The sequence below is a fragment of the Pundamilia nyererei genome, unplaced genomic scaffold, assembly GCF_000239375.1.
Source record: "Pundamilia nyererei isolate P.nyererei 1_Seehausen unplaced genomic scaffold, PunNye1.0 scaffold00392, whole genome shotgun sequence".
Classification (NCBI taxonomy): Eukaryota; Metazoa; Chordata; class Actinopteri; order Cichliformes; family Cichlidae; genus Pundamilia; species Pundamilia nyererei.
The window spans coordinates 13,535-37,637 of NW_005187793.1; the positions used below are offsets into that span (position 1 = coordinate 13,535).

The window sequence follows — 24,103 nt, forward strand, 5'->3', positions numbered from 1 at the left end:
ATAAAGAGGCTCCTGGACAATTTAATCCCACTGGGAGACATGGTAAAGTCCTTTCTCTGCCAATTTTCACCCTCTCTCTTATTCAAACCTCCTCTTTCTTCCTGCAGCCCCACAATGCAGGATTGTGCTCTTTTTTTATGTTCTCTTATATCTTTTCTCTGTATGGCTGCCACCCCCAAACCCCTCAGACAGCATGCAGTTTATGCAAATGATCAGCCTTTCATGCTCAAAGTTGAATGAGACCTCAACAAAATCTCTCCCTTGTTCTCCCACACACACAGACACACACACACACTGCATGACTGAGTGTAAAAATACGCTCAAGTATCATCTTCAATTTTTGCATTTGAATTACCATTTTTTAAAATCTGAAATTCCTTACTTGATCCCACAGTACACCTGTGTCGTGGGGCAGGCATCTCTCTAGGTGTGGGTAGTATTTTAAAGGAGTATTTTAAATATTGGATGGATGAATTGATGGGTAACAGAGTTAGGATTTGGTTGGGGAGAAAAAGTGGAAGAAGGTTGAGAGGGGTGTGCAGGGAGTGTGTGATGAATGATGAATGTGAAATTCTCAGTGTTCCCAGGGTCTGGGTGGTGTTTGAAAGGCTGGAGGGGGCGGCTGGAGGCTGGAAGGGGGGTGATTGTGCCCAGCTGTTGAGGGGGGTATCCTGAGTCTCTCTCTTCCTCTCCCTCTCTCTCTGTCTCTGACAGGCTGTCTTTTTCACCAGCACATACCCAGGCCATCCAGCCTGCTGCCATAACAACGCCACAGCCTCTGTGTCATAGTAATGCCATGCAGTCAACGCAGAGCATGGGAGCAAGGGAGAGGGAGGGAGTCCAGGGGAGGAATGAGAGGAGTGAATGAAGAGTCCAGACGTTCCTACCCCTGTGAACTTGAACTTGACTGACAGCCAAATGACGACTGGCGGGAAGAGAATGCAAAATCCACTCCTGAGAGATTTTGTCCTTTGATATGGTCAAATTACATACTGTGTATGCATTTTAACTCACAAATAGATAAATGTTTAATTGGGAGGAAGACAGGGATTTCATTTTTGTAATGATTATAATATGATTGGTGCATAAATTACATATGAATTGCTCATTTGCAATTATAGTACTACACGTTGGCCTCTTATAAAATAAAATAAAATAAATAAAATAATGTACACGTTAGAATAAAATAGGGACTCGTGCCTATAAACGAATCCCTGTTACAGTTACATTAATAATAGAGATCTAATATTGGGAGAAAAAATAACACATTATTTATTTAAAACATTGCCTTTTTCTTCCCTATATTACTACATGTATGAATATGGACATTTAATTATTTAGTTAACATAACAAGCTGAAAAACACATTTTGATTCTGCTAATTATAAAGCTGCGTGCATGTCAGACATCAGGATCTTCTATGAGGAGCTGCAGCTCTCTAACCTTTTCAGTCTTTTGCTCCCTTAGAGTCAGCGCGGGGTTGATTGCTTGCCTACAGCTGATAAACGACGACTGGTCCACATCAGGGGTCTTAGCTGCTCAGACCCACTCGACCATGGGAAAAAGGCGAGCTGTGAAAGGTCCCCTGTCGCTGTTACAAAGCCAAGAACAAGCCATAGCAGGATAATCGTGTTTATCCCCAGATTAAGACTGGATCGCAGCTGCGGTATCCTTGTGGGAGGAATGGGGGCTGCAGAGATGTAAAAAGGACAATGTCCTGCCTTCAGGAGACCTCATCATCATCCCTACTATACACAGGTACTACACAGGTACTGAGGTATGAGACTTTGACTCATTCGGATCAGGCTCATTCCCCTATTAAAAAAAGTTCTACTGTGTAAAACTTTGCTCTGGTGAGAGCAAAACACAAATGAAGGTTTCTCTAATGTGAGCCATGAGAATGAAAGCTTCACTCTCACTGCTATCCTTCACTACTCTTCACTTCTCATGCAAGCACAGCTCACCCAGACAGAGCTAACCAGAGTCTAATCTGTGCGTTGTTTTCGAGTATTGAATTTGACACATGGCAACATAAACTGATCAACCAATAAACTGATCATCAAAGCCCTCAAAGACAAACTAAATGGGCCAGCTCAGACTGTCTTTCCAGTTGTCCAGTATGTTTCTTCATTTGTGTCTCTGTGTCATCTTCGTTTGCTGTTTTGCTGCCAGTTTATACATTTCTGCAATGAATCGTTGCAATCTTTCTGTTACTGCTAAGATTTTGGGTTTTTGCTGGGATACTTGTAGTGTGTCATGTGCTGCTTGTTAAGGCATGTTAGGCAAGATTTTTCTTAATCGTTCTTTGGAAAATTAAGACTCATGACACATGACCACATTCACAATTCAGTTTGTGATTCGCAATAGTTCAGGCGTAAGACAGTGCATTAATTATATGCTCACAGCATGAAAGTCAGTGTCAGACATAAAGAGGCAGGAAGACAAAAGGACAACTTCTACCAGAGACACTGTTATGGCTGCTGTGCTAATGCAAGCATCTGCCACTGTCTAGTCTTGACTGTTGTTCCCACCACAGGGTTTACTGCAGCAGCCTCTCAAATATACAATGTTGGGAGGGGGACAAAAAAAAAGAAGTGGTGGACCTTTGTGAAATACTCCTTTCACAAAGCAGCCATTGTGGAGAGAAGGCAGGATCAGAATTATAATGTGGAGCCTGGTCACTGTTTACCAACAGGCCAACAGGTCTCCTGCAGCTGCACTGTCCACCACCGACATGCAGACTGCACTGTGTTTGTATGTACATGTGCACGGGTGCACATGAAAGCCTTTTGTGTTTATCCATTATACCCCTGAGTGCAGTCAAACAGCGCTTTTCCAATAAAATACATTTCAGGAATGACTTTTTTATACGAGAAATATTTTTGAATTCACTATACAGTTATTGTGCAGAATGGCAGCAGGTAAATAATCAAAGATGCAGTCACAATTCCTTGCCCTTCCAGATGTTTAGCTGTTTTCTGGACCCAAAGCACATTAAACCCAGCGTAACCTTACTGTATGAATTTAAAATTTAAACAAAGATCCAGACATAGAAATTAGAGAGCTGAATGCTTCTTGAAAAGCTGATAATGAGGATTTAAAGCGTGTGCTGTGTGTTGCTAGTCACGCAGTATTCCAGTGTGTCAGTATTTATAATTACCCAGTTTTGCCCTCACCCCCAACCCTTCCAGTTGAATGTCTAATTACAACATGTAATAAAGGGACAGTTCCCCTTTTACTTGTTCAAGCCACAGCCTCTGGCTATTAAAACCAGTATTTTGGCACGACAGAGAAAAAAAACTATAGGAAAAACTAAGAAGCACATGGAGGACTGCCAGCCAGCAAGAATCTGAAAGACAATTTTTTAAATCTAAAATAATCTAAAATAGCATTTTCTCAGCATCTAGGCACAATAAAAATTTAGCTGAACTTTTATCTAATCTAATTATTATTGTTGTTATTATTATTATTATTATTATTATTATTATCATTATTATTATTTACTACAACTTCAAAAATATTTAGGACAATAAAACAATCTTTATATTAAATGTAAGCATAAAATTATATTAACGTGTTCAGAATCGCTCTGTCTTTGCATTGCTGGGTGGAGCTCGTAGGTGGTGCTGTGCCTTTAAATGGGCCTACTCGCTTTTACACCCAGTTTTGATGCAATTATGTTAATATGCAGAGCTTGTCTGCGTCCTATTCATTATCTGCTAGAAATGCGTGATTGTTTTCTTTATATTACAGTCAGGGTCTTCATGCATGCCGTGATCCAACAGGGAGCTGTAAGGTGGGTTATTGGGTGCACGGTTTATTCTCCTTTAAAAAAAAATAAATAAATAAAAGGAAAATATATTTTCTAAGTACTACATAAAAAAAATCTAATTGCCAAGACTGATTTCCTTTTTTCATGGTCTAACTATTAAATCTTATGTAGGTCACCGGACGCAGTTCAGCGCACTGACAGACCTCGACTTAAACCTGGGCCTAACGTTAATCTCTTTCCGTTCATCAGCATCACGGCAGGAAACGGAAGGCTGGAGGAAGCATTTAAACATGTTTGAATACAGCGAGTTAGAAGAAGGAAGGTTTAAAAATAAAACGGTTTAAAGGTGGAGGAAAAAACGAAACGTGTATGTCGAAAAAGGATGTCAGTGTAAATGCATATTAACCCCTCAGCTTCAGCTGTATCCTTTATTTTTTTTTAGTAAAAGGGGGCAAAGGTTAATTTAAAAACTTGATTCCTTTACAAATAATCATTCTTTTTGAAATAACAAAAACGTAAATCAGTGTTTCGTTTTCCAGGTCACAACTGCATGTTTTTGTCTTTTACACCAAAAATAATTAAACAAGCAAACAAAAAAAAAACCCCCATAATAATTAATGCATCCGTTATTAATGGTCTAAAGGAGTTTTACCAAAACAAGACGTTTGCCATACCTGGCGTTTTGGTTTCTAATTTTCTACTTGCGGATGTCATTAAGCAGCTGATCTCTATTTGAATTTAAAATGATTACTATTGAGCTAAAAAAAAAAAAGAAAAAAAAAGAGGAAATATAAGCTAACATTCTGCATTTTTACTTTCATTTAAAAAATATTATTTATAGTTTACTTGTATTTTTTTGTATTTTAAGTGAATGATTTGTTTTTAAAGGAGGCCTAACAAATAAACTCAATACTGAAAAAAAGGAAATTACAAATAAATTTTATATATTTCATTTCAAACTTTTTTTGCTGACTAGCTTTTATGGGAAAAGAATTAGGCATAAACAGGTAACAGGTCACTCTAAACTGCTTCAATAACCTTAAAATGTCAAAAGTTTAGAAAATGTTGCACACAATAACACGGTGCTGTTACTTACATTGAGGTTTTAGCTTTTGAGAAGCATTTTTCTCCTTTATGTTTTGCTTCGGTAAACTTGGGACAATTGTAGGAATTTTTACTTGTTTTACTTGTTTCACCACCTGCAGAGTCACAGAGATGCAGGTTCCCTCTCAGCTTTAATATAATCAAATGTCATGAGGGTTTTTTTCAGCCACTGACTCAATGACTTTCTCCCGCTCTGTTCAATTACAGCAGCAGTTAGAAGTGCAGTGACTCACAGAACGACCTTCAAAAGGCCACAGAAACGTGACCTCAGTGATTTGCTACATCTCTGTTAAGTGAGAGCACACCGGAGGTGACAGTTAAGACAGGAAGGCATAAAGACGGCAGTGATTTGTATCTGACGGACGGCTGATGATGGACCACATTAATGCGGCTATACTTTCTGCTACACATCCATTTTAAACGCAGCATTGAACCTCCGTCTAGATGACTCCCAAAATACAAACATCCCCACGTACTTAAATTTGAGAAGGAGGCCTCTCATTTAGAGGACAATGAAATCCCTTTATTATAACCGTGCTTTTAAAAATATAACCTTTTGACACAAATACATGGGTGCTAATCCTTGGAAAGACATAAGCTAACACTTGTGATTTCTCTCCTGGATCTTAACTGTTCTGACCAATTTAAGGAATCTGGGAATTTATTGTTGGTTTATACTGTGATAAGTAAAATACACAGTCTGCTGAACAGAGTCAAGGCAAAATAATATCAATTTTCTAATTTTTAAAGCTAAACTGCATTCAGCTTTAAAAATGAAAACATTTAAATGTAATAGCATTTTTTCCAAACAAAAAGCACGACTTGTATCTCAACAGTCTCATTATGCTTACCGGTACTTAAGGTTTCAATCACAGTAACATAAACATTAACATGAGGTAAAAATAGTGTTTTAAATTTGACAACATGAGGCCAAATTCTTCTGTTATACAAAGAAATGTCATCAGTGTGTTTCTAAAGGAAGTCTGTGGTAGGAAAAATCATTCATTCATGTACAACAAAGGCCCCTTGTAAATTCTTTCTACTTTCAGAAATATTTAAGTGACCCCGTGAGCTTATTATTCCCGGATCACTTCATTAAAGCAACCTTCAGAAAAGTTCAGTGTTAGAATTTATTAGAAGAAATGCTTTAATTTCTGGGATTCTGTGTATTTGATCATGAGGCTGGTAACTGTTGTGGACAGGTGCAGCAAAAACACCTTATTTTGAAAAAAGCTTTTTCAGTTTACTGATAAAATATTTACCCAACGTTTTCACAACCATTTTCTAAAACCTAAGACAATGTGTTCATTGTGCCAGTCTTTTTCTCACAAATAGGAAGGAAGAGGCACTTTTGATTGAAGAATAGTCAGTAAGTAAAACCTTACTGTATGCATTTTCATAAAGAATCTGTGTATTATTAAACCTAATACACACACATAACCTACCTGAAAAGACAACATGTCCTCCTTTTGGAGTTTTTCTTTCTTTTCTTCTTCTTTTTTTCTTAATCTCATAAACAAGAGGCTGAGAATTTGGAGGTCATTCCTACTTTCGGTTATCTAGCTTTATGATGCATGATTATCACTCATACAGCTAGATAACCAAAGACAGGAACAGGCTCCGTCATTAGCGACAACAGCAAAAGGTAAGTCCGAGGCTTTCTGGGAACAAAGAAAATGATTTGGTATTTATGCAAGTTTAGCTTCAGGTTTCACTTCAACACCATCGAACGATGGTTTCTGTTTTTGTTTTTAATGTTTTTAAATCAGATATGTCAATCCCAAATCTCCATAACTTCCCCAAAACTAATTAAACCATTTTAATATCTCACCGGTCTGTCAGTCACCGAGATGATACTCCAATTCTAGAGCCTAAGCACCAAAATACACATGAAAAATAGATGTGGGGTGACAAACTGCACAGTAGCTGTTCCTGTTGTGCTTTAAGGTGCAACTTCACAGCTGTGTAGCCTGTGTGACTGTTTGTGGATTCTGTGCTCCTTCTCACACTTTGCAAACAAACCCAGATCATCAGAATTCATCAAACTCCACTGCTTTAACGTTTCATTAAAGCCCATCTTCCACAGCAACACCTTAGGAATCTATCAAACATGTGTGCTAGACATTATTATTATTATTAGTAGTAGTAGTAGTAGTAGTAGTAGTAGTATCTGCCTTTCGGTTATTTTTACAGCTATATATGATGAGTATTGTTATTATAGGTATTCTAATGGTGCCACTACATCTTTGGTCACAATGCAAGAGCACCCTGTCACATATTTATATCTATTTCAAATTATTTTGCTAAATATTTGACTCAAATCAACCTCGTGATGACCTCACGTTTTTCCCCTGTACGTCTGACGTCAATATTTTTAATTGGGAAATAGATGCACCGACAAGACGTGCGTCATTTTCTAACGCACACAAATACTAACACTTGTATATATGTGTATATAATTTAAAATATTAAAAAGGCAATAGCAGGTTTCATAGTGTGTTTTTTTTTTGGGGGTTCATAAATTAAAAAATATATATCACTGTATGAGTCAAATTGCCTTCAGTGGCCTGGACGGTGTGTGAAAGGCTTCTGGTTGAAGAGTGCAGGCCTGCATAAACACTGCTTCTCTGTCACAACTAATGTTTTGCCCTTGTTATATGAGTTAAGGCACAGGTAACTGGGTTACTCATGTACCATTTTAATGTTGTTCTCTTGCAAACTAGTTATAGAAGCCAGTACACATCGTTATCTATTGGTCATGGGTTTGACGGTGAACTTGAGCATGTCACGTTAAATAAACGCCGACAATATAACCATAAATGTGTCAAATGTCAAGTCTGCGCCCTCAGATCGAGGCGCATTTGTTGAAGGTGGAATGATCTGTGGAAACTAGTCAAGCCTACCCTAACCACAATACTCACTTCTTGAGATGCCTCCTGCGTTCGTGGAGACCAAAACATCCACATGTGGCAAAGAGGGGCGGCCAGCGTCGCATCATCCGGGCTCCAGATGTTTAGAACATGGAAATGAGTTTCTGTACAGCCTCGCTTCGACAAACAGGTGAGCGCGTGGATCAGATCGATAAATCCCACGCCATCTGCCGAGCCTGCGCAGACGGCTGTGGATGAGACATCCTCGTCGTGCCGTGTGCTTGTATCCGAGATCAGGACGTTCCCGGGTCAGTGCCGTGATCTCCGTGGGACCGACAGAGGAGCGACACGCTTTTCATCAACCGCGTCCAAAAGCGCGCATCATCAGTCCGCGGTCCTGAAGCTGCGACGTGTCCCCTGACAGACACTTCAGTGCTCTCATCTCGCCTCCTCTCTTTTTTTCTCAATACTTCCTCCTCCTTTTGCTGACGTCACGTGGACAGCAAGTTGCCGATAACCAATCGCAAACTCTCTCTCTGTGCGTGTGCGTGTTTTTGGAGAACTCACGAAGACATCACGTCGCCGTTGCGCTCTTTTAACTGTGGAAGTGGAAACCGAACCAACAAAACAAAACTTAAAAAAGAAGAAAAAGAAGCAGAGAGCACGTTGTTGCTGGCTAAAGTAAAAAAAAAAAAGAGTAGTTACAATGTTTTGTTATTATTATTACATAAGTTTAGTTTTCTTGTCTCGTTCAGCTTGTTGTAGCCATATCGCTCCTGGGTGGTGTCGGTGTTGTTAGTCATCTATTATTGTTATTTTTTTTAAAGATGTGTTAGTAAAACAGGAAATCATCTGTGACACGTTTGAAGCCGGTGTTGGCACATGCTTTTCTTTTTCCTTTTCCCGATATATTATCAACGGCTCCCCACTAATTAAAACCATCATACAGATCTAGTCAGTTTCTGACTTTAACGCCACCCAGCGGTAGCAAAATCAACTACAACGCTGTGGCAGACAAGCAATACCCCACGTCCATCATGTGATCTCTTACTCTCTTACTTACTTTTACTTACCTTTCCACTGCTTTTCAAAGGTGGGAAAAGGAAACACGTATTGTTTTCTTATCGCATCACAAAAATACAAAAATGTAACGCAAACTCATTCGGACCAACTCACATTTTCAGCTGAATATTTTTATTTATTTACTTATTTTTATGAGAAGAGGACACAAAATCCCCCCAGCTTTTCCTCAGATACACACCTTTTTGCTAATGGTGTCCTGAAACAAGGCTATTTATTTATTTATTTTTTTCATATATAATACAGTTATTTTCAAGCCACCACTTGCCCCTTCTCTATCATGCCTGTTTTTGAAATTAGAATGAGTAAGAATCTGATGTTTGATTAAATATTTGAATTTTAATTATTAATAATTAGATGTAGATCAGATTTTCCATCAGATTTTCCATTGGGCTCTTTTCCATTGATTGATTACTTGTTCCTTTTGGACTTGCGAAAGTCAGCAACACAACACAACACAAACACATACATGCTTTTTGCTCTCTCTCAGAAGTCAATGACTTTACGAAGAACCAAAGTTTCTGAGCCCAGAGGGGAAAACAGTCCACAGAGATGAGACTTGAAAAAGTACAGAGATGTTCAGTCCACATTTCAGATTTGAGGTTATACTGCCTTCTAGTGTCCATCCAAACTCTCATGTCCCAGATAGTCTCCATTATCTTTCATGTGTTCCTGTGTTTCTAACAGAAGAGAGAAAAAGATTGTGTTCATTAAAAAGTGTAGAGAAAGAGAGAAATGGGAGAATATTGTGAATGACAATATGTAACCACTGCCCTAAAGTGTAGTACCTTTTCTCTTACAGGTGGGATTTGGCACCTGAAGACACAGATCTTCAGACTTTTGTATTTAAGAGTAATTTTTCATTGTGAACAGATGTGCACTTTTAGGCTGTGTATAATAATAATAATAATAATGCAGTGTAATGCATCTTTGAAAACCATGAAGCAAAGTTTTACCTGGAATCTGGCTTCTTTGTCCTCAGCAAATTATGCTAATTAAAACATAAAATGATTTTTCTTCTCTTATCAACATCAGCTTTGCTAAGATTCATCCATTAATTTAACATTCAGAACATGCAAACGTCACTCCAAAATGATTGTTTTACAAGTCCTTAAAGTACAGCTACACATATTCAATGTAATTTAGTTTAATTGCTAAAAATTCACTTAAAAAAAGCCCCATCAGCGTGCTTTATACTGCAAGGTAGAGATTTACAAGATTAGAGATAAATCTCAAACAATTAGACAATCCAGTATCTGCGAGCAGCAAATGCATTTTAAATTCATTCCTGGATTCAACACAGAAGTGAAGCTGATATACAACAAATATGTTGCAGGAGTGTTTAGAACAAATGGGATCAGTGACATTCAAGCCTAGAAGTTAAAAATACACAAACAAGTTTTTCTGCTTTACTGGTGATGGGACGTTTCTAATTTTAGGTATGCTGCACAGATGAAAGAATGTAGTTCTACTTTTTTGTTTAATGCACACCTTGAAGGACATGCTCTGGTCAAAAATGACTAAGATTCTTCATAAGGCTACTGGAGAGCAGATACTGCATCTAAGTAAGACATGTTTCTGAGATTTCTAGGTCAAAACACAAAAACCTCAGCTTTATCAGAATTTAGAAGTAAAAAATCACACATCACTGTATTTCCTAAGGGAAGCATCTATAATATAAAAAGCATGAGTCCCAGAACACAACTCTGTGGAACTCCATGACTTGTGCTGCAAACATTTTTCTTTAATCGTTCTTTAATAATAGTTCCTGTCTCTATAGTAATTGGTGTAGTCAGTGTTATCAAATGTTTCACCTGTCAGAGGCCATAGGAAGATCAGTGATAACCTTCAGTAGTGCTGTTTCTGTGTTGTGATGGACTCTAAATCCTGACTCAAACTTAAAATGCACTATTTCTCTGAGGTAATTTATTCAAGGTTTGACATCTGTGGACTTGAATTCAGTACAAAAGAAAATAAGAAACATGAGCATAGAAGGCAAAAACCTTTTAATATAAAATATTCAAGAAAGTCAAAAGACTACATCATCAGAGAAAGACAGAATCTCGTTTTGTAGGGATGAAATGAGCCATATTGTTAGACCACATACCTACCATCTGTATGACATGAAAAACTTAGTGGAAAGTGCTTTGTATCAAAATCAGTGGGTGTTCATTATTTAAAGTACAAAATTCACATAAAAAAAGCTAAAAGACTGACAAAGCAATAAAACCTTTCAGCGACCACAGAGCAAAAATACATGCGAATTACATGTTACATTTACTTTCAGACAGGATTCTTTCGCACATCTATTAATGCATTGTTTGAGGTCAGTGGTCCAATGTTGAGGCTGGAGCGACGGGACTCCCGGCGAGATTTAACCACAGGCAGGGATGTTGGCCCACTCCAACACCCCACAGCAGTTTGACCTACACGTTTAACAGGGCCATCACTGGCCACCTGAAGCCACAGCTCCTCCATGATGGCAGGTTCCTCCGTTGGGAGAGAAGAGCGCCTCCACGTGGACGGGAGAGGGGTGTTCACCAGCTCCCGCATTTCCTCCCTAGACTTGGAAGGTCTGTCCAGCTGCCCTGCCCCACTGCCTCCTGAGCTGTCTTCGGGGCAACGGGGAAGCTTTTCCATGCTGCCAGCGTTCGCAGGTTTACCATCAGATGGCACGACTGAAAGACAGTATATTATAAGGATATTTACTAATGCAGGAATACATTATTTTTAACGGTAAAAATCACTAAATTCGACTGGAAAACTCCAAAAGTTACAAAACAGAAGGAAAATTTGAACTAAAGGCATCTTGTTCCTAGTCCTGCAGAATGACATCGCAATCACACACTAAAAATAAACACTTTTGCACCTTTAGGATGCTCTTTTGGCTGCGTGGATGACCCACAGAGTTCCCTCAGTTTGCTGTTTAGTTCCACATTAGCCGCTTTGTAATGGTTCAGTTCCCTGCTGAGGTTGAGGATCCATCCCTCATACTGCCGCTGCCGCCCTAACAGACCCTCGTCCATTTGTTCTGTTGGGATGATAAAACGTACACCGTATATTAACGGAAACACCATCTGCCACTTTAACTTATACTCTACCTTTGAGCCTTACATATGTTCAGTGTGTGAGACTTAGTCTGCAGTATAGCGTGACTGGTTTATGTTAGTCTCACCTCGACACTGCTGCAGTAAGAGCTGCACACTCCTCTCATGTTCCTTCTGCTGTTGTGTAAGCCGGCGATCTGTGTCGAGTTGTGTGCGATCGAGTGCATTTTCCAGCCACTGCACCAGCCTCTGCTGCTCATCTAGTTGCATTTCCAGCTCAGCTAGGGCAAGTTGCAGCTTACGCTCTTCTTCACGCAGAGATACCACCTGCAGGAAATGTGCACACAAACACTCATAAGCCTACAACTGGTGAGTCCAGACGCAGTCCAGAGTCACATGTGCAAGGTGCACCTGCTCAAATGGTTGTTAACATAAATATATCTAAACATGGCAGCAACTCCAAGCATTGTGCATGTAGACATGGCCAAGACAACTTGCAGAAGTTCAAACTGAGCATCAGAAAAAAGGTGGGGGGGGAAATGGGGATTTAAGTGACCTTGAATGGCTGTTGGTGGCAGCTGGGCTGGACTGAATGTTGCTGCTGATCTACACAACCAATTTTAGAGTTTACAGAAAATGGTCAGAAAAAGAATATATCCAGGGAGCAACAGTTCTCTGGATGAAAACACCTTGTGGATGTTGGTAAATGACCAGATTGTTTCAAGCTTATAGGAAGGAAGAGCGACTCAAAAAAACCACTCATTACAATCAAGTTATGGGTACATACTGAACCCTGAAGCAGCCTGGGTGCCACTCCTCTCAGTGAACAACAGGAAACTGAGACTGCAATAAACACGGCTCACCAAAACTGGACAATAGATGACTGGAAAAACATTGCCTGATGATGAGTCTTGATTTCTGCTGTCACATTAGGTAGGGTCAGATTTGACATAAACATCAGGAAAACATGGATCCATCCTGTCTTGTATCAACGGTTCAGGCTGGTGGTGGATGGTGCTGTAACGGTGTTTTGTTACTAACCAACCCCTTTATGACCACAGTGTGCCCATCTTCTGATGGTTGCTTCCAGAAGGATGACACTCCATATCACAAAATTCAAATCATCTCAAACTGCTTACTTGGACATGACAGTGAGTTCACAGTACTCAAATAGCCCCCACAGTCAACAGAGCACCTTTGGGATGTAGACACTCACAGATGTGGTGTGACCTGTGATGCTATCATGTCAATATGAACCAAAATCTTAGAGGAATGTTTCCAGCACCTTGTTGAAGAATTAACGCATTTCTGAAGGTAAAAAGGGGCCCAATCGAGTGCTAGCAAGGTATGCCTCGTAATGTTTCTGTTGAGTGTATGTCCTACAATCACCATCCTCATTGGCACATAAAATCAACTCTCTGGAAACAGGCATCAATATTGGATATGTGTTGCTCTTAATTCTCTAAGAGTTTCTCTTAAAAATCTCAACACAAAGACACATTTCAGCTTTGTAACTGCTGTTTTGTCGAAAGGGAAGTAGAATGCATCACCGGGCGTTTCTGTCAAGGCAGGCATGGGCACATTAAATGTGAGGGAGAGGGCATACTAAGGAAGAGCACAGCCACAAACTAATCAGACTGAGGTGCTTACATGGGCACAGTTCTCTCTCTTTTTTATCATCTTAAGGTTTATTCTACCCCCTAAAAATGACAAAAATTTGTGTGGGTCTGTTTATTCAGAACATTTTTTATTCTGTTTCACATACCTTGTCGAAGTACTTGCACAGCAGAGCTCTGGTCTCAGAGGCAGACAGGTAACTGAGCTTGGCCATGAGATTCATCTCCCACTGGGAGAGCATACTGGCAGAAGCCCGAAGCTGTCTCTGTCTTTGAGTGATGGCTTCATTCTTATACTCAATCGCTGCATCCAGAGCCTCAATTGCCTCGTCCAGCTGGAAAAGCGTTCGCTCCTCCTGGTAACATCAGAGTGAACAGATGTCCTTAATGAAGATTTGAATACGATGTAGAATTCATTTTCAGTTTGAAACTAGTGCTTTCCAGATTCTTGATAATTAGGCTGTTATTGTGACTGTATTCAGTACATGTGTTCTGTACAGCAAAATATTAATCTAAAGAGTGCTGATAATTGAAATCAGATAAAAGAGCTTGAACCTCAGAGTAATATCTGACCTCTGGTGAGAGCAGGCTACCCTGCCGCAGTTTATCGTCCAGCTCAACTCGCTGTTTAAGCAGTGAATCTTTCTCTTGACGTAGGTTGGAGATCTCTTGCCGGATCTGTTGGGAGTCTTGAGCACTACTACTGCGAAGGAGACCATTCCTCTCACTCAACTCTTCCTCGAGTAATTCAATGCGCCCGGTGAGTGTCATTAGATCTTTACTTAGGGCCTGGAGGAAAGATGAATAAAACAGGACTCAGTATCTGCAAGTCCTCTGTGCTAATAAGCTGAATTGTTTATGTTAATACCTGACTGGAGCGGAGCCTCTTGGTTTCCAATCCGCTGCGTTCCTGTAGCAATGCTTCTTTCTTGGCCAGGATTTCCTCTCTTTTTGTCAGCTCTCCCTCCAGATCTTCCAATCCTTTCCTCTGTTCTAGTATCCGTTCCATCTCCTCATCCAGCCAGCGCTTTTGATCCTCAATTTTCTGCTCACAGGCGAGTTGAGACACAAAAGGACACATAAAAGCACAATAACAGACAGTAGTAGTATTTCTAGGTGCTTTACGTGTATACACTACTACTGCATCTCAGCTCTTGCTGCACCTGCTGCTCTTCTAATGAGATGACAGAGCCGTTGCTGCCGCTGCGTCTCTGCCTCTGGAAAGCTGCAATCGCTTCGGTCTTTATCTTCAGGATCTTCTGCTGCTGCTCATTCTTTATTTCAAGTTCCTGGTATGGTGTAAATAACATGAAAGTCACATTTTCACACATCGCACTGCAAGAACAAGAAGAACTGCAAGAACTGCATTTGGCTCCAATTACCAGTTAAGCTAATTTGCTCATCATTGCCCCCCAAAAGACAGATTCTATACTCATTCTAAGGCTGCTGAGTAAAAAGTATTTAAATGGAGGTGACAGAGGACAGACGTTTGTCCTGTAGGAGAGTTAGACCCTAAGATGAGACGTTTTTGACTCTAAAGCCTTTCTCGCAAGGGCAACCACCAGTCCACGCCACCCTACCACCACTGTGGGATGTCTGCGAGTGTAGCCTGGGGGTAAAGTGAGCCCCATTTGCTCTCTCTTGGCTTGAGCTGCACTAAACACTGAGTGAGTTTAAGCTGCAAAGGAAAGAGGTGCTTGATTTATAACTCAAGAAACAAACGACAGCTTTTTAGTGAAAATGAATTCAAAGGCTGTTTAATCTAGATTTTTTTGGTTTCGTGTTTGTTGGAAAAAAAAATCATAACTGACATAAAATTGGATTAATTACCCAGCCTTAACTGAAACTGCAGTGCCATCTGTCACACAGACTAATATTTTTCAATTAAACTTTGCTTAGTTACAAACAACAAAGCCACTCAGTGGTACCTTGACTCTGTGAGTTCTCTGCTGCATTTCGTTCTCCAGACGACGCTTCTGCTGACTTTCCTGACGCAGCCGCTTTTGCAGCTGCTCCTGCTGCTGTCTCATAGACTGGACGCTTCTCTCCAGCTCTAACACACGGCGCTCACTCTGGGCAGGGAGGTTGGCGAGACGGGCAGTATCCCTCTGACGCTGACTTAGTACCTAATGTTTAACCAGAAATATTTTCACTTTTAGAAGTTTACAGGTCATGTTTAAAAATCAGGAAAGGAAATCATTAAGAACACAGTTTTAAAAAGCAGCATCTCACTGACACAAAACAACAACATCACTCCGAACTTGGCATCACATGAAAACAAACCTGAACTTTGCTCTGAGCAGCAGCTATCTTCCTGCGACATTCCTGTGCTCTGGTCTTGTCTGTGATGCTGATCTCTCTCTCTTGCCTCTCTAGGTCCTGCAGCTGCCGCTGGGCCTCCTGCAGCTCCTGCCGAGCTTGCACAGCTTCCCCCTCCAGAGCTGTGATCTTATGGCTGTACTGCTTGTTCAGAGCCTGAGCATCCTTACCTTAAAAGGCAAACAACTGATTCAGAAAAAACACACAAGAGAATATTTTCTGTGAAAAGGATAAAGCCAAAATTTTAATTGCTACCTGTTTTCACAAGTTCCTTAATGAGTTCTTCTTTCATGCGAATGGTGACAGAGAACTCCCTGATCTTCTGCTGTGCCTGAAGAAGTCCCCACTCTGAAACACCTTCAAAGCTTTTTAGACTTTCCCCACTGCTGGAGTTGGCTACAGAGAAATTTGAAAGTGAACACACAAGGTTGATAGGATGGTGGTACAATTAGGAAGGAGACACAGCTTTGACTCAACTCAAGCACGAGTGGAGTGTAATATAGAAACAGAAAAGAGGCAACAGAAGAATAACAATCAGTTTTAGAAGTCTGCGGTAACCACTGGTTGAACATGTAACCACAATAAAGTACAGAATTAATCTTTCCACGTGATGTTAGTGTCCCTGCAATTTACTTAATTCATTTTCTGTGCATGCTGCACAGAGACTGGATACGCAGTCTGCAGAAAACACAGAAAAATAAGCAAAAGGACTTAAAACTGGATCATAACTGATCGTGTTTGTAACAGAGTGTTTCTGACTGTATGACACTGCATGACTTAAACTTGATTTCTGATTTAAGAAATGTTCCACTAGTGAAGGCAAATATAGTACAAAAAAGAAATCCTGACAATACTTTCAACATCCCGCTCAACGCTCCATTAAATTATTTCTGAGAATCTGGTAATCTTGGTAGTGAGCAAGTTGTTAGACTTACATGCTTTTCTAGCTAAACAGGGGTGCTGGTCTGGCTCCAGCCCTTTGCCAGCAGCTGGTAATCCCCCTGACTGCATGTCCCACTTGGTCCAGGTCAGATTCACCTGCCTGACAGAATAACGCACAAGTCACAAATACCATGAGCACAGGCGTAACACAATGACACTTTGAGTGAATGGTTGATTGACATGATTGCCCAGACAGTTGTTTAGCAACTTTTAAAAAAAAAATTGAAACTCAATTTAGATTCAGAAGAAACAACATACTTTGACCTCTCTTGTCCAGAATGACTGCCGTCTTTTTCCCTGTAATGCATTTCCGCTCCACCTGGGATCTCCTGCTCCTCATACAGTTTCCCATCCTGATCAGTGCAAGGCCCATTACCAATGTATCCCACTGGACTGACCTGCAATCACACAAAACACACAGATGTAGAGGTATGAAAACTATAAAACAAAAGAATAAATTGTACTCTTAATGCATCTTAATATGGATTTTCTATTTCTTTTTTTTTAATGGCTGGTTACCTGACTGTGGGTGCCTCCATTCTGGCTGTGCTGCATGGAGCCCATGGGGGCAGTGTGCGGCCGCAGCCTCATGTTAAGACCCAGGCCCATCAGTCCTGCAGTAGAGAGCTGACACTGTAGATCTGCTATCAGGTCCTGCTGCTCCTGCAGCTTATCACTCTGAGAGAATAAGAGGACAATAAAATCAGTATCGCATCACTAAGATCAGATATGACCTGAAACATCAGTGTATTAAGTGTTGACACAGCTCGGGTGCGGGTCAGTAGGATTAACTTTGTGATGACAATTAAAAAAAAATCAAAAGTGTGAGTCACTGCTCCAACAGAAAAACAATATAGGAGATAAACTTTGTCTAACCTGCTGCTTGTACTGCTCCATAGCATCTTCCAGAGCTGCTAGAAAGTCTGTGTTCTCCCTCTCTAACCGCTGGATCTGTGACTGAAGGTGTGCAATAGTATCTTCTTTCTCTCCATCTTTATCACTGTCATGGTCATGGCTCCACCTCTCCTCCACAGCGGTGTCCTAAGGAGTAATTCATAGTTAGTAATACGTGTCCTGTGTTTTTGTTCAAAACATTACTCTTTAAAAATAATTACTAGTGATTTAGTAATTATTTTAGAGTGAAAGGGACAGACCTGGTTTCTTACAGAAGGCCTGGCCCTCCTCAGGCCAGCACTGTCCTCAGTGGAGCTGTTCTCAATACCGCTGTCTGGACCGGAAGCCGTGGTCAGTCCACTTCTCTCTTCCTCCACAGAACAAAGCCACTCCTTCACTCTCAGACTTTGTTCAGCAGTCAGAGCCCCTTCACTCTGCAGCTCCCGCAGCAACCTGTGATCCACCAGCAGCACAGACATTCAAATGTTTGTATAGCCATTGATTTCACTTATCTCTTCTACATTTTTGTAACAGAAAAACATCAAAAATTATGATTTAGAATAAAATACGCTGATGACTGGGTTTTAAATAGTTTTAACCAAGTTACCTTATGTGAAAACCACGCTAAAGTCCCAAATTGTAACTTTTAATTTATTCTCTGTCATGCAACAAACAGTTTGCATGACAAATTTCTACAAATTTTACTTGCATTCTCAGAATTATTATTGTTTAGTTAAAACGCAAATGGAAAAATGCTTATTTTCAACACATTTATAAATAAAAAAAAAAAAACCTGTTTTAACCAACAAAATCCATACAGCATTATCACCACAGGCTAAAGACAACAGTCGCCAGCACTGGGTTGCAGTCCCTAGGAGTGTGGGACCGTTTTTTCTTATCATGGTTGAGTTTTGCGGGGCAAAATAGTGCATAAGATACTGTTTCTGCCTCAGAAACTGTTCAAACATGCATTTTGAGAGATACCTGCAGAAAGTGAATGTAAGACAAACACTGGAAATACTAAAAAGTTCAGTTGTTCCTGATTCTGCTATTGCTTGTTTTTTTATGTTGGTAGCTGAGATTCTCAGTCTGCATCTTTGGCTGGCTATTCCCATCCTGCGTCACATATTAAGACTTTGGCTGATTGGACACTTTCATTGTCTTCCAATATTTAAAAAAAAAAAAAAATTATTACGTAATTATAAAATAAACCAAACAGTGTTGTGTTTGCACTGGCTTTTTAAATTGTATGATATATACATATATCAAACTTTTCTCTCTCTAAAGATGTAGATGAGGATTAATTCACAAAGCAGCTGTCAACCAATGTGTACGTTTTTCTGGTAGGTTAAACTGAGTGTCCAAATCTTACAGCACAGGTTAAATAATGCAGACTAAATCAAACCCATCGATAAATGCTCTTTAACCTGTAAGCAGTGTCTGTGCAGGTCCTATAGTGAGCGCTCTGGACTTGCAGTTTGCTTATTTCTCCCTCTCCAAGTCGAGGTCTCCTATTGGGTTCGGCGTGAGAGATTATGCGGGTCTCTGAACGCTGGCGGTTTTCGAGGGCTCTGCGAAGCGCCTTGATTTGCTGCTCGAGCCCTTCCACGCGATCTGGCTCACGTTTGCAGTTGACTGTAGCACGGTTCTGAATGTTTCTTGCCCTTGTGGCATAGTTTAGTGTGTTCAGGCTCTCATCAAAATCAGAAGAAGATGGACTGATGCAAGCAATCATCAGCGTTTTTGAATTTCCCCCTAAAGAATCTTTTAGTATCCTAGTTGAAAGAAGGAAAATAAAATGATCAGGTATTAATGTTTAGTTAGATTGACATGCTTAAGTCCAGATCAACTTATTATAACTTACCTTGTAATTTTAGAATCTCTGTATGGTATGTGAGAGCCTTTCCTCTTGGGGTCCCCCAGTGCCCCGATAACATTTCCTAGAGCTAAAAGACCACTGTTAATCTGGATACTCTCCTTTAGTCTCTCTCCAGTGTTTCCTGTCCTTAAAATGCGCTCTGATCCTGCCAGGTCAACAAAGTGAAACTTGGAAGACAACATTTGTGGTCCAGAACTTCCAGCAGTCCCATAAAGGCGAGAGCTTCCTCGTCGTTGGTCCATGTACACAGTAAAAATGGTGTGAGACCTGCTGGAGTTGGGATTCATCTGGGTTGCACCAGTGTGCCTGGCTGTGTTTCCAGACTCCAGTAAACTTAGCACTTCATCAAGACCCTCCACTTCACACTCCTTTACGCCGCACAAAACTACGAAGTCAAAATGCAATTAAATACATCAACAAATACTTTTTAAATGAAAACATTTCTGCATTGACTACTCAAAAACATGCTTAGAAACATTTAAGACTCTTTATTCCTCACCAATATTGCCCTTATCCTCCCGGATGTGGATGTCCTTGCTGGCAGTCTCAACTTCCAGCAAGTCCTTGAAATCCTCTTTGTAAATCTCCAGATAGGAGACTCGAACAGAGAAGTCTGTGAGGTCATTTTCATCGAGCAGCTTGAAGATATCTGCAACGGCCCTGGGGATGATGCCCTGCTCCTCATCACTAAAGGAACCTAAAATTACAGTTAATTTTTAAAAAATGGAAAATCTGATTCTGTTCAGCTAATTTTTTCAATCCAATAAAAAAACTGCAAAATAGCATAGCTTGTATTTTTAAAGTGTGTGCCATGCATGCTTTGTTGAAACCAAAGATTTTACTAATATTTTGAAGTAAAAAAAATTCTAAAAGACAAAAAAGAAAAACTTACAAATATTAGCTTCCCCAATGGTGTAAGTCTTGCCTGATCCTGTCTGTCCATAGGCAAACACTGTAGCATTGAAACCTTGAAAGAAGGCATCTATGAGCGGCTGAACAGACGCAGAATAAATCTCCTCCTGACTGCAAGTTTCCTCAAATACAAAGTCGCAAAGAAAGTGTCGGTCATGACCCAGAGTAACCCTACACAGCTCAGGATCCACAGTGATACAGCTCTCATGGCAGTGCAGAAGCTCTTTAGGCAGCAGCGGACGTACTCGGACAGCCACCTGCACTGCAGAATACTCCCCTCTGCCCTGGCCAGCAGGCAGTTTGGGAGACATTTCTTCTCTCCTCTCTGTTATGTATTGATCATCTTTGCACGCCTAAAGAAAACAAAAATCATTTATTGACAAATATTTGATGAACATCTCATGTCACATTTATGAATATGGTACAAGGTAATAAATGAGGATGCGATTGATGGCATGATAAGATGGGAAAAAATAAGTGCACCCATGACTGAGTAGCTTGTAGAACCACTTTTAGCAGCAATAACTTAACGTAATCGTTTTCTGTACGACTTTATCAGTCTTTGTGGCCCACTTTTCCTCACAACATTGCTACAGTTTACTGAGGTTTGCCAGCTTTCATTCATACACAGCTCTTAAAGTTGTTCTACAGCTTTTAGTCTGTTTAATGTCTGGCCTTTAACTGGGCCACTGCAGCACCTTGATTATTTTATTTTCTGTTGTAGATTTGCTGCTGTGCTTGGGATCACTGTCCTGTTGCATGACTGAATTTGGGCCAAGTTTGATCTGTCTGACAGATAATCTCACATGTGAATCAAGAATAAGACGCAACTTTGCAAACCTACGCGGTGTTGCCATGTGCTGTAGTTCTTGTTTTGTTTTCTTAGTTTTTTTGCATTTTCTCTGAGCATTGCATGATCTGACCTTGGGGTGCATTTGCTGCGATGTCCACTTCTGGAAAGATTGAGGCCTTTTGTTAAGACACACTTGAATGGTCCAGACCAGCAAACTACCAAAACTTCTGCACAAACACCAGGATAAAGGCACATGCTGATGCCCAATTAATCAAAGTCACCTGATTAGCAGTACCTGGCTGCTACTAACCATCAACTACACAACACCTTTCCTGGATGTAGTCCTGTAAAAGGTTTTTCACAATACTGTACTTACTGCTGAAGAACATTGATAAGATATGTGTTCTATAAAAAGATAAAATAAAATAATGTTATTACAGTTATTTAAAAAAACAAAACAAAAATGAAAGGAGATCCATGCACAACAAAGTTCTTATAAGGTAAACTCTATAAAAAGTGACAACACCACTGTACTGTATGTGGTAATGTCGACTCACCTAGAGCTAGAATATTTAACTGCAAACCCACTTCTCTTTCAGTTTAGCCAACTTTACCCTTCAGTCAAAGGTCTTTTGGACACAGGTCTTTTGGTCAACCCTGGCTCTTCTTGGCTATGTGTCAAAGTAACACTGAGCAAGATACTGAACCCCGGGTTGCCCCTGATGCACCAACTGGAATGTGAGTCTGTGTGTATGTGTGAAATTAGATAAAAGCACTGTATGAATGTGTGTTAATGTGTGTTATAGTTTGATACTTGTAACAGCAAGTACTCTGAGTTCTCAAAACTGAGTAGAAATGGGACTATATAAGTATCACAGAATTTACCATTTTAGACAAAGGCATACAGCTTCTGAGTTGATCATTAAGAAATGCTGACCTGGGTGCAAACATGAAATAAACAAAAACAAACATCTGCAGGAAAAGCTGCTGTGTGAATGTTTATGATTATCATTCATATTCTATTCATGTAAATGTACACTCCCTGAAACTACAGTAAGGAAACAAACAACAACATTTCAGATGAAATAACTCACAATCTTTTTTAGATGCATGCAGTATAAAATAAGTTTTGATTTCCAGGCTTTTTAACACAGCATATCTCTCCCAAAGTTATAGTGTTACTAAAAATATATACCTGTACCAAGATCTTATTCAAAATAAACGTTTACAATTTCACATTAAACCCCTTCAAGGATGCTTTATTATTACTTGGATTAGTCTGAGCCTATTTACTTCCCCTATTTACTGGTTAATTACAGCTCTGCACTAACGACACAGTAGTTATATGACACAGTTAAAGTCTTCAACAGTTTAAAATAGCGGGTGTCGCGTTGTGAATAATCTTTTCTTATTTTTTGGTTAAGTACTGTTACGTTACTGCGTTTTAACCCAAGGGTAGCGTTTCATCAGCGACTTCATTAGTTAAGTTATCGCTTTTTCACGCAGACAAACCAGCTTTGTATCGAGTAAAGAAAAAATAAGTTATAGTTCACATCCAGAAGTAATCACAGCGCTGCTAACTTGTGTTTCCCAAGTTAGCAGGGTAACGCTAGCTTGCTGTTGTACAGGGTTACAAAAAACAAAAGAAGAAGAAAACACAAAAAATGTACTACCTCTATTAATGAGAAAAATGTCGGCTTTATTTTAGGACTGTTTCATTTTCACGCTGCTTCCTAAAGTTCATAAGTTCGTGAGGCTGCTTGTTGTCCAGATTCACTTCAGCTAAGCTAAAGTTAGCTGACAGTCTAAACAACATCAAAAACTTGAGGATGAGGGTGGATAAAAGCTGATAACGCGCGAACTAGCTCGGCCCGTTAGAAATGCGTAACGTTAAACGGCGTACATTGATAGTTTTCGTAACCACTAAACATTTTTCACGACTTACTTTAATGCAGCAGGAGTTGTACCACGGGTTCAGAGTAACTCTGGAGAGCTTTTTTGGGGAAGAATGGAAGCTGAGGGGCAGTCCACGGGCAGCCCAGGGGAGGAGCACGAAACCGTGGCCTGGGTTTGATCTGCAGCAGCAAAGCATCTTGGCTGAGAGGCGACAACATCTCAGCAGGTCACAGCACACGTGATTTAGTATAAAAGGCACTTTAATCATTACGGTTTTGTTTTGTTTTGGATCCTGGATTGTAAAATCATTTATGGGAGCTGAGAGAAATTTCTGTTATCTGCACGAAAACCACATGTGTAAATGCAACTAGTCAAATCACGAAAGCTGTTTTTTTAAATTCACTTTTCTTTTTTATAGAGCCAAGTCAAAACAGCAGGCGCTTTATATATTTATATATACCCTACAGTAACACAGAGAGAGCCCCCAACAATCACATTTAACCCTCTGAGAAAGTACTTGGCGATGGTAGGACTCACCTTTGACAGGAAAAATCTTTGTGCAGGCTCAGGTAAGAGAGAAAGACAGGGCAAAACATACTGTAGAAGAGAGCTTGAGAGTAATAATAACTAGGGATTGAAAGCAGAGTGGTGTGTAATAATCACCTAGTGTAGCTAAGGGCGAACTCAGGGGCACCTGGTGCATCCCTAACTATGCTTTATCAAAAATGAAAGTTTAGAATTTTACAGTGATATTTATTCCATGGTTCATTCTCACCACATGGCCAGCCTTGTTTGGACCATAACTGACATTAAAGCTGTACTTTTCTGTTTTCCCCTGTCTCATTTTTGCTGAAAGGATAATCTTAGGTTGTGTCTTCAGTAAATGCAACTTACATTATGTTTGAGAAAATTAAAGGTTGAGCCCAGAGAACTGTTTAGTGGAAGAAAACTAAAGTAAACAGCTTATGGACTATAATAAA

The 24,103-nt window shown here is 40.0% G+C and overlaps 1 protein-coding gene across 1 annotated transcript; it reads right to left on the reverse strand.

The window, feature by feature from the left end:
- Nucleotides 1–10,814: 10,814 nt before the first annotated feature.
- On the reverse strand, nt 10,815–23,292 carry kif7 (kinesin family member 7). The gene is made up of 20 exons (XM_005752941.1): nt 23,173–23,292; nt 20,415–20,787; nt 20,022–20,219; nt 19,508–19,907; nt 19,071–19,418; nt 17,904–18,096; nt 17,626–17,790; nt 17,269–17,427; nt 17,008–17,147; nt 16,743–16,849; nt 16,063–16,203; nt 15,772–15,977; nt 15,417–15,614; nt 14,652–14,777; nt 14,357–14,533; nt 14,062–14,277; nt 13,638–13,844; nt 12,001–12,199; nt 11,695–11,856; nt 10,815–11,503 (listed from the first exon to the last, which is right to left on the reverse strand). The coding sequence occupies exons 2-20, from the start codon at nt 20,743–20,745 to the stop codon at nt 11,109–11,111; spliced, it is 4,068 nt and encodes a 1,355-aa protein (XP_005752998.1). The 5' UTR covers nt 20,746–20,787; nt 23,173–23,292; the 3' UTR covers nt 10,815–11,108.
- Between the last annotated feature and the right edge of the window lie 811 nt (nt 23,293–24,103).